This window comes from Drosophila subpulchrella, unplaced genomic scaffold, assembly GCF_014743375.2.
Source record: "Drosophila subpulchrella strain 33 F10 #4 breed RU33 unplaced genomic scaffold, RU_Dsub_v1.1 Primary Assembly Seq354, whole genome shotgun sequence".
NCBI lineage: Eukaryota > Metazoa > Arthropoda > Insecta > Diptera > Drosophilidae > Drosophila > Drosophila subpulchrella.
Window position 1 is genome coordinate 9,918,986 of NW_023665577.1, and position 15,932 is coordinate 9,934,917.

The window sequence follows — 15,932 nt, forward strand, 5'->3', positions numbered from 1 at the left end:
TGTTAGAACTAGGATGTTAGTAAGGTTTCAAATGGGAATAGGTAGCCTGAACTTACCCGTTCCCAAAGAGAATCGTATGCCGCCAACAAACTCATTGCTGGCCAGACGATCATGATCCCAGACGGTGAGCTCCAGGGCGCGTTCAGACAATTCCTCCAGGGAAACATCCTCATAAACGAAAGTATAATTCCAGCTGGGATGCAAAGTGCGCTTCACAACCGGTGTCTTTTGCTTGGAGCTACGCGTGCGATCAGGCAATAAATAACTGGAAATTAAATAATAAATTTAGATAAATATATAGTTTTTGTAATAACAGTTTAGAACCCACCTCTTGCAGAAGGCATCGCAGGTTCCATTTGCCTTGATGGGACTCAGGTGCTTGGCCTCCTTGACCAGCACATGCAGCTGGCCGCCCTTGGAAGTCCGGTCCGATTTGGAGGTCACCGACTTGATGCTGCCTCCAAACTTGCGTAGATTTGAAGAGCTACCTGTGATGGAGGAGCCGCGCGAGAAGAACGAGGATTTGATGTTCTCCGGGGGAATGTATTTCAGGCCCACCACAATATCACCCCTATAGGTGGCCACTTCGTCGAAGGGTTCGCTCTGAAAGATCATGGAAATTATTATAAAGCCTCAGTCTAAAAAGGGATTTACAAACTTACGCGTTCTTGGAGTAGATACCACTGCGACTGGGGATTGTCAAAGAGGCGACCCTGCAAATTGACACTGACCTCGCCCAGGAAGTCGTTCCGTCCAAACATATCCGAGTGCCAGACGGTGAGCCACAGAGTTCTCGACTCCAGACTGGAAATGGGTGTGTGGAAGCGCATCGTCTCGTCGAAGATGGGATTCAGTGTGTGCTTCTTGACTTTGGTTTTGCGCTTGCCGGCCTTCGATTTGTCGGGCAGAAGATATACCTAATCGGAAGTAATACCAGTAATTAGTTGGTCTGTCATTAACAAATAGGAGTAAGAGAACCCACCTTCACATAGGGATCGCTGCGGTTGCGTTTGGCATCCACGGCAGCCAGGTCTTTGCAGCGCACCACATGGACTTCCAAAGCACTCAACTTGTAGTTGTACTGCATGGCGAACTCCACTTGACCCTTGACCACCACGGTGCCATAGCGACCCTCACCGGCTCCCGAATAAACACTGGCCATGGATTCCGAACGCACCTATGATAAGAAAATAGTTGAGTTAGTTAGTTTTTTATGGGATCTTCTCCAGCTTTTAGGTACTTACCCCCAGCGAGCTGAGACTGCTGCGGTTCTGGTGCATGGCCACCAGCCGATCGATGTCCTCATCCGACTGGGTGGGCCACGTTTCGCTGGAGGCACGCGACTGAATGGGACTGCCGGTGCCATCTGTCTGCCTTTGGCCAATCACCGGCGATCGAGTTAGTTCCTCGGCGGCCACTTTAGCCTCCTCTGCAAAGAGAAAAGAAAATGTATCATCAATTAGCACTCGAGTTTTCCACAATTAAGACTAATGATCTATGCGAGCTGATGATTAACGATCGCAATCGATAGAAAATGTTTCTCAGTATTTTTAGCTGATGTCTCCCCTTTACACTTGTCTGCCGACAGTACTATATATTTATATAACTCAAATATATTTCTTAGACGGTCAACATAAACGGTTCTAGACAATTATTATAAGGTTAAGATAGGAATGCAATAAGGTCATAATGTGCACAATTTAAAAGGTCACAGCGAGGCTAAGTTAAGTGAAATTGAGATGTTTCATGTCTTCTTGTTTTAGGTTCACAGTTAACTCAATAAGTATTCGACCTGAACTTGCAAAATGTTATGTCAAAGGCGATTTTAGATTTTGTAACAATATTTTCATTAATTAATAAGCAGTAAAAACTTTTGGAATTTATAGAGAAAATCGCAATTCACTCAGAATTTATAAGATTCAAGGCAATTACTTTATTTGAGAGTAGTATACTTTTATAAGAATTACATTTTGATGTGGGCTTTACTGAGTACATTAATTATAATTGTAACACAGTTCAAAGAAGATCAATTCTATTCCATATTTGAAAGTGCTTGTTCATGGTAGGTTAAAAGAAACCATTTCAAGTGCAATAGGAGTGGAGATCTGTGGAGGAGAGCAGCTTGGGGCGTCGGTGCAAGGAGCATGCAGTTGGTGGCAGGCAGACGAAGCCCACCTACCTACCTTGCACCGCCACCCGATCCTGCTCTGGATGCTCCTCCTCCTCGCCTTCCACGAAGGTCACATGCAGGGGAGTGCGACGGTGCAGGATTAGCGATGTCCTGCCCCCAGGAGCAGCTGCCGGCAGGTCCTCTTCGAGGGTCTCCAGAAACCGATCCGAGTTGGACCTCAAACTGTCGTCCCAGGTCCAAGCTCTTCTGTTAACCACAGATGGGGATCGCATTTGCGGGTGCACTAGCTTCGGTTGCTCCTGGGGAAGGGGATTGGGGTTGGGGGTCTCTTCGACTAGATTCTCACTTTGCCCATTGGCCACCACCTCGCGTTGTTTCATTTCGAGTATATAAGAAGCCACCTTGGCATCGATATCATCATCCTCCTCCTCGGAATCATAGTCGTATCTATTGGTTCTTCTTTTGCAGCAATAGCAGAAAAAGAGGCTTTTTCTTGGGTTGCCACCCGAACTGCTCCAATAATCCTGATAGTTCCTTGGGCGACGCCTCTTTCTCCACCAACATTGGCCAAAAAGTCGTCGCCATTTGGATTTCCTCTGCAGTTTCTTGTCTCCCTTCTCAAATCTCTTTTTTCTCATGCGATTCAGAGCCGCATATTGAATTTTTCCAGCCGAACTGGAGGGCAGTGAGGAGGAGCCAGCCGGCTGGGACTTGACTCTGCCATAGTTGTGCACTCGAGCCAGTGGAGCAGGTGCAGCCGAAGCTGGCGGGGATTTCTTGGAGCCGGTGGTGGAGGAGGAGGCAAAGGCATTATAGCTGGCGGCTTCTTTTGGCGCCGCGTTTGCCGTTCGCCGTGGGCCAATTAAACGAGTCACTTGCTTCATTTTCTCGATTTCTCATTTCACAATTGCGCGTTTTGGTGGCAAGATTAATTGGTGACCGCTTTTTTTGGTGTCATCCGCAGTCGACTGCAAATGTTTAATATCACTTTTGGCTCTGCCGTTTCGCCAACCAGTTGACAGTTGTCATCTGATGGGTTTCTCAATTGCCTACACTGCGCAACACTTTGAGTCAATTAGAAAGGTATAAGCTTTTGGGGTTTATATTGGAGGCATTGGTGTAAGCTAACATTTAATTATTTTGTGAGAATAAATTGGCAAAAAGCGCTATAATGCTAAGCTAAGGTATGATCAGAAGCATTTTTAAGGCAAGAATTTTTATTTTAATTTTACTGTCTAAATCTTATCTTCGGTAAATGCTTTTATCTTTTATTTTCAAGAATTCAAACACTGATATTTTATTTCCGATGAAAAAGTGGAAAGCAGTCCGATAAAGTTATTCACTTGCTATCTCTGAGATATGTCTAACAATAGTAGCTTTATAGATGTGTGTTATTTTTTTCCAAGAAAAGTTGTTATTAGAAGTGATAGAAAAATGCATAAAATAATAATGGAAAGTTTTGTCAAGTTTATTATTTATTATCATTTGCCACAATTCCACGACTCAATCAAGATAGATACCAAATGTTTGCCTGCTTTATTGGTTCTGGTATTTCACTTCCACCTATTATCTCCAAGATATATTACAACAGAAACGGCTGATTGTGAATTATTTTTGAGCAATGTGACATAGATTGGAGGCCCTTTGATAAGATCCCTGGCGACACGCAATCTTTGGTTATTCGCACACGTAATTGGAGCACTTGATCGCCGCTTAAGGGCCGCTTATCTTAGATAGAGGTGCCCAGCCATAAAAAACATTTGCATGGCCCACCGTCAGCAGTCAATAAAATTAAATTAAGTCGAAATAGCGGCCCTGAACTTGCCACAGCCTTCGGTTTTTGATGACCAAAGCGAAGGTGTGAAATCGAAGGGGATGGCCTGCTCGGCAGTAAACCCATAAAAGTGGGTCAGATTACACCCAGAGCTTTGAGCGATCCAAGTATGCAGTTAAACACAGAGAGAATATCCATTAAAATGGCTTAAATGTTTGCCCTCTGTGTTGGAAATTTGAATTTCTTTTATGCAGTCACGATTTGTTGACAAATATCTCATTTCGTTTTCGCTTTTTAATGGCACTTCTATAATTTCCGCTTTGTTAGCACAGGGTCCAATAAACGTGAGCGGGAATGCCAAACCCCAAACAAAACATCCAGCTACTACCAAAAAACCAAAGCGAAAACCCGGCAAACTAAAAGTCAAAGTGAGCGAAACACTTCACTTTCACTGCGAAGCGATCGGATCGCTGGAGTTAAGATCGGAATGCGCGGGGCCTTATAGAGCACATCGTTGCGGCGGAGCTCCAGTCCCGTTACGCGGTTCGAGGCAACTGATCCGGAGACCGGAGTCAGTGCCAGAACCCCAGAACAGAACATGATGGTCAGGGCGAGAGCAAATCTAAGTTTTATTCAATTATTCAAATATTGAACTGTGGGTCGCGAGGGGCGCCTAGCCAATGAAATTGCAATTAACAAGAGCAAGGGAAAAACAATCTCCAAGAGAGGGTTGCTCTTGGAGAATTGGTGAAGACGAATTTTGGTCGAAAAAATAGTTTTACAAAAACGAAATGGAATTACTTGTACTCCATTTATTTATGAAATATAATGATACAAAGCTGTGCCTTGTTTCTTAGTTTTTAGTGGATTGCTTTATTTTTATGGATAAATAAACTACTTTGACAAAAATGTTTGTCACTATATAATTTTTTAACTTTTGTTGAAATATTTTCGTAAGATGGTAGACATGTACTGATAATAAATAGGTATTTAAAAACAAGTTTTTAAGTCTTCATGAAATATAGAAATAGACTTCTTTAACTAACCTTTTAAAAAACTATGTCTTCCTGATCACATAAATAACAAACTTTTGTTTGTACTTTCATAAAATGATAAATTCATACTGACGATAGATTAGCACTACAAAAAAATCTTTTAAGTTTTCCTAAAACTATGTTTTTCTGATCATGTAAATGATTAACATTTGTGGGATTGCTTTCTTAAGACAGAAAAGTGCTACTGATGATAGATAAGTGGCTGTATATATAGGTTTAACATGATGGGCTACTTCAGAGACTTGAGAACTGTATGTTTAAGATGTATCTTATGGTAAATTCCAGCTAAACTCTTGCCCCAAGAACCACAGATCTCTCCTCGCCAACCCATCGAGATTTGCAGTTGTAGAGAGTGAAAAGTATATAAAGACATTCCGTCTCGCATTTCTGGTTATTCTGTCTCGGCTGTCGCGGGCAGAAAGGTTAATTTAATTAGGGGCCAAAACCAAACTCAGATCTTTGGTAGCCGGGTAATGGGTGTCGCTTACAGGGTGATCTTCCGCTTAAAGACCGACTGCCAGTCGAAGCTTCCGTCATGCGGCTGCGATAATTGCAAGTCGGTTCGATTTGCATAATTGTGGAAATCACTTGCAGTGCAATATTATTGTTGCATGCAGCGGCCCCCGCTGGCAACTTGGGTTTTGTTTTGGTGCAAAACACTTAAACGGCTGCCGGATGGGCACGGACATCGTGGAAAATGGACGTGGACGTGGAGCATGGAGCTCGGAGCACGGACCACTTCCGCACTCCGGCGGTGCAGCGATGCGATGCACGAAACTAGATGGGGAAAATGTACAATTCCCCAGGCAATGTCAACTCTTTTGTGGGCTGGAAAACATTAATTGTTGTATGCAAAATGAAATAAATGAAATAAATACAGGAAATAAGCTGGCAAAGCTCTTTATCAACGTCAAGAGCTTAAATAACGAATGGGCGTAAAAACGTACAGAAGTTCAATACTTTGAAAAGAGTTTTGGGAGCAGCGGGGGCACCCATTTAATTGTGTTTTGGCCAAGACAAACGAGTTGGTTGAACTGGAAATAGAAACTGTGTAAACACAACTGTTTTAGAGATGGCAACGTGAAAAAGTTGACAGGCAACCTTGGTGGTCCATTGACCAAAATTCAATTCGAATCATGATGAGTTCATCTACGAGTATTTCTTTAAACATTTTCTGTGTTTAAAAGCTTTATGCTTGAGCAATGAAAGATTTAGTAAAATTTAATTCGAATTTTCCATGGTTTATCTGGGGGCCTATGAAAGCGTAATGGCTTATCGGTTTAATGTGCCGGAACGCTATAAAGTAACTGAATTATCAAAAGAAAATATAAAAGGCATTACGCCGAAATGCATTTTAATACGATTTCTCTTTTTATGATTAATATTTTTTATCGATAAAAGAAAATGAATGATTACATTTCCATTTTTGATTAGTTCCTATTAACTGTGCTCGAGATTTCTTTTAATAATTGTTATAGATACTATCGTTCGTATTTTAACAGCCTAAAAATATTACGAAATATTTGAATATAATATACATACATATGTGGTTTCCATATTTATTTCATATGTTACAATGCATCTGGAATATTTTCTTCGTCTATAAATATTTTTGAAATGCTATCTATATTTTTGATGTACTTCATTTTTAACCACACTAAGGAGTGCCCTTTTTTTTAGATTGGTTACCAGTTTTAGCCTATTCCAACCACCCCTCATTACCATCCCACATCTCTAGGTGACACAGCAAAGTTCAAAGCCCGCCTGCACCCAGGCTTTCGAGTATGGAGTTTGAGTTCCATTGACCAAGCGGTATATAATTGTTGGTCGCAAAAGCGAAAACGGCTTTTGGGCCAACAAAAATAGATGGAGAACAGCCAAAACTACCGCATACGCCCCCGCCAAGCGGAACAGAGCCACATCCACATCCATGTCATATTCCACACATCCAAAACTACACACTTCTACAGCCAGATACATTTGGAGCCACATTAACACACTAACTGAGACAACTGTGCGAAATCGCTTTAGACGCTAACTGGAAACCCAGTCGCAGTTGGCTATGACTGGAGCGCTCAATATGGATACAGTTAATTGACCTTGATTGAGTTTATTTCGGGGGAAGCAGCTGTCTGCGGAACCGAATGTCTCCATCTGAATTGGTGTGAGTGTGTATCTATGAGTGGGCTTCCCAGCAACATCAACATCATCATTACCTTGGTAGGCTGAGTTGGGGGGAAGTGGCACATTCCCGGGATTTCTGCCCCAGCCTAATCAGCATAAAATAGTTCAGGGTGCGGCGCCTCCTATCTGCCAACTTTGGATACCCATTAGGGGGTACTTATGCAGAATTCATTCTGGTAAGTGGGTGTTTCAACAGGTTATGCTTTTCGAATATGGAAAATGTAAATATAAGAATTTGCGATATAGTTTATTGAAAACGAGGTGTTCTTCTTCTTTTAAGGATTGTAATTTCTTGATCTATGGCAATATCAATAGACACCTATAAAATGAAATCTAAATCTACTTCGCAGATATGCATTTTCCTATCAAAAGTTGATTTCAAATTATGTTTCTTCTGCATTACAAACCACTTTTCAACTATATATTTGTGTAAAGTTTATTTCGCCGTGTAGACCTCGCCTTGAGCCATCTGTCTCCCACTCGTCTAAGGATCAGATTCGCCAGGGCTTTTTTGTCGTCGAGTGCTTAACTCCTGCCACTTGGCGTGAGGAATTTTTCATTAGGAAGGAAGCAATTTCATGGCCAGTTATTTGAGCCTGCCGGCTGACGCCAATGTGCGTGTCCCGGGAACTGGGAACGCACCACCCATTCCATCTGATACCAACCCAAGGTGTGGCCACCATCCCCTAGCCAGTATGCAAAAGGTAAACAAAAGGGAAAACTCACCCGCTGACATGTTGAGACGTTTGCGCGCATCGCGTTTGGAGTACAGGAACTGGAAGCCCGCGCCCAGTTTCTTGGAGCCCGTGGAACCACTATTGGCCCCCACTCCACTGCCAGAAGCTCCTCCCGCTCCACTGACAGCAGCCGCTCGAGCCGCCAATCCTGGCGAGCGGTATCTCGCACTCTTGGCACTGCCAGTGGCCGAAACGGTGGACAAGTTGGAGGGTGTGTGATTCAAAGCGCTCTGTGACTTTGTCTTGGGCGTGCTGGTGATGGGTGCACCACCCACTCCGGTGGTGGGCAGCCTGGGCAGCGAGTTCGTGCTGGCCACCACCTGGCCGGAGTTGAGACTCCGCGGCAAAGTGGATCTGGCACCGCCAAACTGATTTGAGGCAGCCTCATCGCTGGAATCCGTCTCGTAGATGGCATCCGGCACACTGGAACGCCGCACATCCTTGGTGGAATCGCCACCCAGTGAGGAGCCCGCCGAGGAGAGCCACGGCTTGGCCGGCGACGCCTCCAACTGATGGTGGTGGGCATCACCGCCGCCGATGCTGCCGCAGGAGCGGACGCGGTCCAACTGCTCGCGGCTGAGGCTCACCTGGTGCTGGCTGAAGAGGAGGTCGCCTGCCGATCGGCGCTTTGCCACAGCCAAAGCGGACGCAGACGACGAGTTATCCCTGTCCAGTTGGCTCAGCTGGCTGAGCCTCGTTCTGCTGTCGCCATTAGCCAGTAATGCCGACTCAAAACTGCCGCGCCACGAGAACCGCTCGTAGTCACTGGCCACTCCGCACTCCTCGCTGGCGGTTTCCGAGTGTCCGGGTATGCCGGTGGATCCTCCTCCAGATCCTGTTCCTCCCACTCCCGTTGCTCCACTAATCCCTGGATGATGCACGGTAGCTTGGTGCAGGTGCATGTGCGAATGGGGTGTGCTTCCATCCAGCAGAAGATCATGGGATCTGCTGCGCAGCTTGAGCTGCTTGATGGGCATGGCCCTCAGCTGCTCCTCCACTTCGTCCTCATCCTCCGTCGTGGTGGCCGAGATCTTGGCCTGCAGTCTTCGATGGTGCCGCTGTCCCTGCGGCGATGGTGTGGGCGTCTCGTTGCCGCTGCTTACCTCGTGCATCAGGGCCACCAGCCGGGTGCCGATGTGCTGCATCACCTTGGCAAACAGTTGCGGGGATCTCTCCGTTGAGGGCTCCGCCTCCTCCTCCACCTCCACCTCCTGGGCAGCTTCTATTTCGGGTTCTCCACCCGCGGCCACCTTGCTAAAGGAAGCCACCAGCTTCTGGTACACCAAGGCCTCCATGGGCACACTTTGGCTCTCGTCCAGGAGGCCACCATCTCCGCGATCGCCCTCCTCGTCGATCTCAAATTTGTTGATAATCTGCTGACAGCTGGCCGAGATCTGGGCCTTCAGTTGACCCTTTCTTTCGCCACCCTCCAGATCAGAGCTCGTGTAGTCCGAGGAGTCGTAGGAATCGGACCACGTGTCCTCGCTGCTCAGGTACTCCACTATTTCGCGCACCTGCTCATCATTTATGCCCGGCACTGTCTTCATCAGTCGGGTCAGCTCGTTCTCGAAGTAGGCCAATTGAGCTGGCCGGGATTTGGCCAATCTGCGCTGGGAACTGGGCGTGGTGCTTTGGACCTGACCCTGATTGGGAGTGGTGGGCTTACTCTGTTGTGCATTGGCAGTGGCCACAATCAAAGTCTTGAAGAACTGCCTCATCTTGCTCATCATGAGGTTGGTCTCCTCATCGGAACTCCAGTTGTTGAAGCTATCTTTTCTTACCAGGTTGGGCAGGGTTAGGTTCCTTAATTGGCTGGTTAGAGGAGTGGAAGCCGCAGCAGCTGCCGAAGTGCTGGGAAGATCCATCTTGGCCAGACTGATCTGGCTGTGAGCCGGTTCCCGATCCTCGCTGATCTGCTCCAGAGCAGGCGTTGGACTCTTAGGTGGCTCACAATCCGGAGCCGCCTTCAGCAGATCATCGTTGCTGCCCACGAAGCCACTATCCCGGCTGTGGTGGTGTTGTTGTTGTTGCTTCTTGGCCTGGGATTGCATCTGCACCTGGTTACCACCACCACCGCCACCCGGAGTGGGTGTCCGACACTCAGAGGGCTCCAGATCGTGCAGCTTCTTCTCGTCCAGGGAGTCGTGGCGCTTGCGCAGCTGCTTCTTTCGCTTTATGGTGTCCGAGGAGGAGCCATCCGAGGCTCCGGCATTGGCCAGATGGATCACAGTATCGTCACAGCCCGCCTCCGATTCGGATGTGTCCTCCACAGTCGCGGCGGCTGATCCTCCCGCTGATGTTACAGTGGCATCCAGGGTATCCGTTTCCGGCAGCAGGAGATTGTCCAGGGATGAGTTGTGACTCCTGGGAGTTCCCCTGGCTCTCACCAGTCGTTTCCTTCGCTGGCTGGGACTCGGGTGACCCTCACTATCGCTGCCCACACTGCCTCCACTCTCATCGCTTTCCGCCTGCTTGTCGGAGCTATTAAAGCCCATGAAGCCGGAGAGAAAGTACTTTTCCAACCGGGAAGAGGCCAGATCGGAGGCTCCACTGGTGTCCAGCAGCTGATCCTCGTGCGGCAGGGAGTCCAGACTCTCGGAGCACTCGGAACTCACCTCGGAGGCGGTGTCATCTCCGCGGGTATCGATGGAACTCATCACCCGGCCATCGCCCAGTCCAAAGAAGAAGTACTTCTCCAGTTCGGAGGCACTCAGGCGGTGGTGATGCTGCAGGGTGCGCTGCCTCCTTCGCTCGGCCAGATCCTCATCCTCCATCTCGGCATCTTCGTTGTCCGCCCTCATGGAGGCCACCTCGCTCTCCTCGCAGCTCTCCTCCACTATTGTGTGCAGGGTGAAGTCAATGGCGGATCTGTTGTAGCCCCTCAGCTCCTCCTCCCTGTCCAGATAGCCATGTCGCCTGGCTCCTCCCTCAATCTCGCCATCCGCATCCTCGGAATCCGTCGCCGTGGGCGTGGTGGTGGCATTGCTCAGCTCCTCATCCTCATCTTCACCTCGCTGGCTAAGTTCCTCCACCCAGGAGTCATCATCCGCCAGGCCATCCTCCACACTGATCTCAGGCACAGCGGGCGCATCGTTTAGCGAGTCCACACTGTACGATTCGCGATCACTGCTCACGAGTTCCAAGGCGCGAAATGAGTCACCCGCAAAGTTCTGGCCAAAAGAGTTGCTGCTGGAGGGGCCTTTGTTGCTGGTGTTGCTGTGGTGTATGTTGCTGCTGTTGCTGCTGTTGCTGCTGCTGTTTGCCATTTCGTAATCGCCAGCTGCACTTTCATTGTCTTTGGTGATCATGACCAAACTGCGATACTTGGCGGAAAGTGAATTTTTGGGCGAAGCCAGTTCGCTGGGCAATGTTGCAGGTGTGTCAGGTGTTGCTGCTGCTGCTGATGCTGCTGCTGCTCCAACTGATGATGCTGTTGCACTTGGGGTATTTTGCTGATGGCTACCGAATATCTTGTCGTAGTCACACTCGTTTTCACCACTCACATTTGAATTCACACTCACTACGTCACTCGAACCGCTATTCCACGTCTTTTTTTGTGCTGCGAAAGCGTCATTATTATTATGGCCAAGTTCGCTGTTGTTGTTGTTACTAGTGTTTTCTTTATAGCTATTATCGTTGTTGTTCGTGGTATTGTTGTTGCCGCTTAGGAGCGCCGAGCGTGGAGCAACCGCAACGTTTAACATTTCATTTTCGACTGGCGACTCCAGAGACTCCGGTTTCGCTTCAAACCGATGATATTGCCGCTGCTCGCGAGCGACTTTTGCAGGTAGCAATTCCAGAATGCTCTCTTCTACCTGCTCAGGTGGGCAGCCCAAACTCGCCGGAGTTGCCGAGAGTGAATCCAGCGAGTAGTCACTGTTGTTGTCGTTTATTTTGCATGCTTGACTGCATGTGCCGACCCTCTGTTCGGTGTGCTCGGTTTGCTCAGCTGTTCTGCCACTCTGCTCATCGCTATTTGCCTTTGCCTTTGCCTCTGCTTTTTCGTTTACCTGCTCTGGCCAGCAGGTGAGACCCAGCTCATTAGAGGGGCTTTTCCGAGAAGGGCTGCACTCGTCGGGTTTCCCTGGACTACCTGAGTGGGTGGCAGCCACATGAGTGCCATTTCCACCAGCACTGCTATCACCCTTGGACAGCTGCAGATCCTCATTGATTTCGGCCACTCCCTGGCGCAAACGCTGCAGCTTCATCTCCAGCTGGGAATTCTGCTTGTGCAGCTCCAGCAGTCGGTTGACATCGTTCGAGATGCTGTGCAGCTCATCGCAGGCGGCCAGGGCATCGCTAGATTCCATCACCTGGCTGTGGCATCGCTCTAATTGCTGATCATCCCCCTCGTCTGGCAGCGATCGCATGTGCTGCAGCACCACGCCGGCGGAGGCGTCATCCGTCTGCCCGCCCACCACCACAATGCAGTTGGCCAGCTCATCGCTTGAGTTGGCAACACGGCGTTCACTTTCATCATCATCCTCCTCCTCTTCGTCACTCGATTGGCAATCACGTGCAGCCGGCGCATCCACCTCCTCCTCCGCCTTCTTGGCCTCCTCCTCTAGCGGTTTCACATAGTTCAATACAATCCCACAATCCGTGCGCTCGGTGTCCGTATCATTGTCGGATGAGTCTTCTAAATTGGCCTCGGAGGAGGACAGTGAATCACCCTCGGTGGAGGAACTGCGTCTCACCCGGGCGCCAGGCTGTCGATTCACTATGAACACCTTGTTGAATCTCCTCCTCTTGGGCCGGCGATCGCGCACTGTGCCCGTATCATCCGAGTCACAGGATTCTGAGCTGGAACTGGAGTTGGAGCTGGAGCTACTGGAGCTGGAATCGCTGGTGGTGCTGTGGTGGCGCTGCTCCTCGGGAAGAACCACTGGATCTTGCTGCTCCTCCATCATTTCCGCCACATTGTAGCTCCTCTGGGTGGTCTTACGTGGTTTAGGTTGCTCCTGCTCTCGCTCCGGATCAAGATTCTCCTCCCGATCCCCCTCCTCCTGACTGCTGTTGCTGCTGGCCTCATCTGGACTGCTGGCCGCATAGCTCTCGCTCTGCAGATGGGCAGAAACCGAAACCGAAGGCGATGCCGATGCCTCATCGGACATCTTGATGTGCTCTATAAGTCGATTGGAGGACAAATTCTTGGCAATCTCCGCTGCCGCCGCCAACCGCTGATCTATGTGCTCGGGGTGCTGGGCTCTGGGTCTGGGATTGGTATTGGGATTGGGACAGCCACTTTTAGCCACATTTCCAACAGCATTTTCGACTGCAAGTCCGCCGAAACGAGTTATTACCGCAGGAGCCGCAGCTCTAGTTGCTGTTTGTGTTTGTGTTGCTGTTGTTGTTGCTGCCGCTGCTGCTGCTGCTGTTGGTACTTGATTTTTATGTATATTCGTTTCCACTTCTTCGTGGCTGTTTTTACTGGCCAGGTAGGTTTGTGTTGTTGCCCCTGGCTGGGTTTCGCATAGATTTCGGCTCTGGTATTTGCTGGCCACTCTCAGAGCGCTTCCCTTTGTGGATGTCGCTGGTGTTGCTGTTGATATTGCTGCTGCTGCCGCTGCCGCTGCTGCTGCTGGGCTCTTATCTATACTGGCAACATGTGCCTGAACGGCGGGCACTGGCAATGTGCCGGTTTTATCATAAACATTACACAATCTACCCGTTGTGGGCGTTGCGTTGTTGTTGTTGTTGCTGTTGTTAATCTTGGTGTTGCTGCTGCTCTTGGTGTTGCTGTCGTCGCTCTCGCTGTTGTTGCTGCTGCTGCTGCTGCCGCGACGCGCGTTGCTCGTTTCTGGTTGCTCACCCGTCGGCGAACGCGACGCTACTAAACTTGTTGGCTTTGGCTTGAAAGCATTGCTGGCCATTTGTTGCTGCTGCTGCTGCTGTTGTTGGTATTGCTGTTGCTGTTGCTGCTGTTGTTGCTGCATCGAGTTGGCAGCTCGCTTGGGACTGGCCAGCGTTTCCAGACTCCGTCCCGCAGTGCCATAGCCCGAAGTGCTGGACGAGGAGGAGGAGGATATGGTCGAGCAGAGGGACTGCGTCATCAGCGATCCCAGCGAGGCACTCAGCTCTGGGGCCGAGGACTTAAATCCACCCAGGCCCAATCCTCTCAAGCGTTGCGGCATCATAGGCGGCGGAGTGGTGGGCAGTTGTTGGTAACTCTTGCTGGTCACCGGCGGCGTTGCATCAAACATGTTGCTGCTGGCAGCCGCAAATTGCTGCGAGTAGGCTGCAACTATGGCGGCAAATTGCTGCTGGTGGCCGGCTGCCTTCCACAGCTGCTGCAGACTGGCGGCCAGCTGCTCGTCCTGTTCCAGGAGAGGATTACCGGCTGCATCGGGCCAATTGGGATAGGCGGCCATGGGCACGGGAATGGGCACGGGCACAGGGATGGGCACATACTGCGGTTGCTGCTGCTGTTGCTGGTTGGGATTGCAGCTGCATCGGTTGTGGCTGTGGTGGTGGTGATTCTTCAGGAATCGCGTCTTAATTCGGGTCTTCATGCTCAGTGGATGGGGAGGAGGTGGCACGGGTGGTGGTGTCTGATCGGAGCTGGTCTGGGAACTGCTCTCGGTGTTCAGGACAAACTCCTCATCGGTGCCCGTGTCACTCTCCCTGATCCTGGGGCAATAGGTGCTCCTCAGTGGCTGGGTGCGTCTCTGGACCAACGGAGAATCACTATCGCTGGACTGACGCCTCACACGCGGCGGCGGAGTGGGCGTGGCACGGGCTGTGCTATAAGCAATCATCGTTGTTGTTGTCGTTGTGGTGGTGGAGATCATGGAGGGCTCAAAGTAGTCCCAATCGCAATCCTCCACATTGCTCACAATGCTGTGACAGTGGTGCGTGGAGCAGGATGAATCCGTGTCATCCTCCTCCTCCTCCTCCTCTTCCTCTTCTTCGCCGTGACAGGAGGACGATGAATCCGAGTTGAGGAAGACTAACTTGAACTCGTCGGCTTCAACGCTATACTGCGACTGCTGCTGCTGGCGTCCGTGTTGAGTGGAACACCTGAAGTCCAGCTCCGATGACGATGACGTTTCCATGGCATCGCCCCCTCCTAATCCACCGGTATCACCGGAAACCACCGACAGCTGCTGCTGCTGCACGCCTGTGAAGTAGCCGGGGATGAAGTTTCGGGCAAATAAGTTCGGAGACAACCACTTTGACGTTGACCAACACCACGAAAAGGTACGCAAATACCGGTTATTAAAAAACACACACAGGTGAAATACTGGTTAGCCGGAGGAGGGTGAGTTTTTCCGCACCAAAGTTATGGGTTGCAGATGGGTTAGTTTGGGTGGTTGTTTAACAAAAACTTATAGCTAGCATGGGTTAAGCTTCGTTACACCGAAAAACCGCAGATATTAATAGATACCAAAGGTTATACACACACAAAAGCAGGCAGTTCGAAGGAGTGTTAGTCATTTTATCTAGCCCAATTTATAGATTGTTATCTAGGCTGTGAATGGGGATCTACACACCTTGCACTGAAATCGAATGTGATTTCACTAATATAATCAATTTAATTGATATCCCAGTACTAGGCAGGTACATTCCCCATGCAATATAGTATTAATTACTGTTTATAAGTAACTATTGGTTTATCAAAAGAAGTTTTAATCTACTAGTAAACATATCATTTTTCGTATTATGTCTGAAATTCTATTGCCTATTGAATCCTATAAACAAATGTATTTTATTTGTTTCACTGACTAATACAATACCAACACAATATTGCCATGCAATAAGCCTTTTCTTTTCTGGGAACAGGAAATCTAATAGCATATCATGTCAACATTATGGGGAAATTCAAACCAAGATCAAAACAGCACAGCCAGAAGCAAAAAAAGAACGTAAGTGGTTTCCAAAAAAGAACAGCCACTACCTCGAGGATATGAAAGCATACTATACTTTAGAGCTACTCACTTCATCCTGACCAAAATTAAACATTCCCAAAATCATTTCCCCTGCCGTTTAAGTACCCATCTTGACAGGAAGCAGTTCAAAGACTCTTGATTGATTATGATTGTTTGCCACAA

At 48.7% G+C, this 15,932-nt stretch overlaps 1 protein-coding gene across 7 annotated transcripts in view; it reads right to left on the minus strand.

Annotated features, from left to right (window-relative positions):
* Positions 1-15,932, minus strand: part of LOC119559976 (synaptotagmin-like protein 4) — a 61,856-nt gene that overhangs the window by 805 nt on the left and 45,119 nt on the right. For 4 of the 7 annotated variants that reach the window (XM_037873216.1, XM_037873215.1, XM_037873214.1 and 1 more), the window contains 6 exons: positions 7,871-15,001; positions 1,245-1,429; positions 983-1,177; positions 663-917; positions 329-603; positions 57-265 (listed from right to left, as the gene is read on the minus strand). In XM_037873216.1, coding sequence (XP_037729144.1) covers positions 57-265; positions 329-603; positions 663-917; positions 983-1,177; positions 1,245-1,429; positions 7,871-15,001 — 8,250 coding nt within the window. Of the gene's footprint in view, positions 1-56; positions 266-328; positions 604-662; positions 918-982; positions 1,178-1,244; positions 1,430-2,477; positions 3,161-7,870; positions 15,002-15,932 lie in introns of those variants that run through there. The other 3 variants (XM_037873218.1, XM_037873219.1, XM_037873220.1) reach the window with 2 other exon arrangements.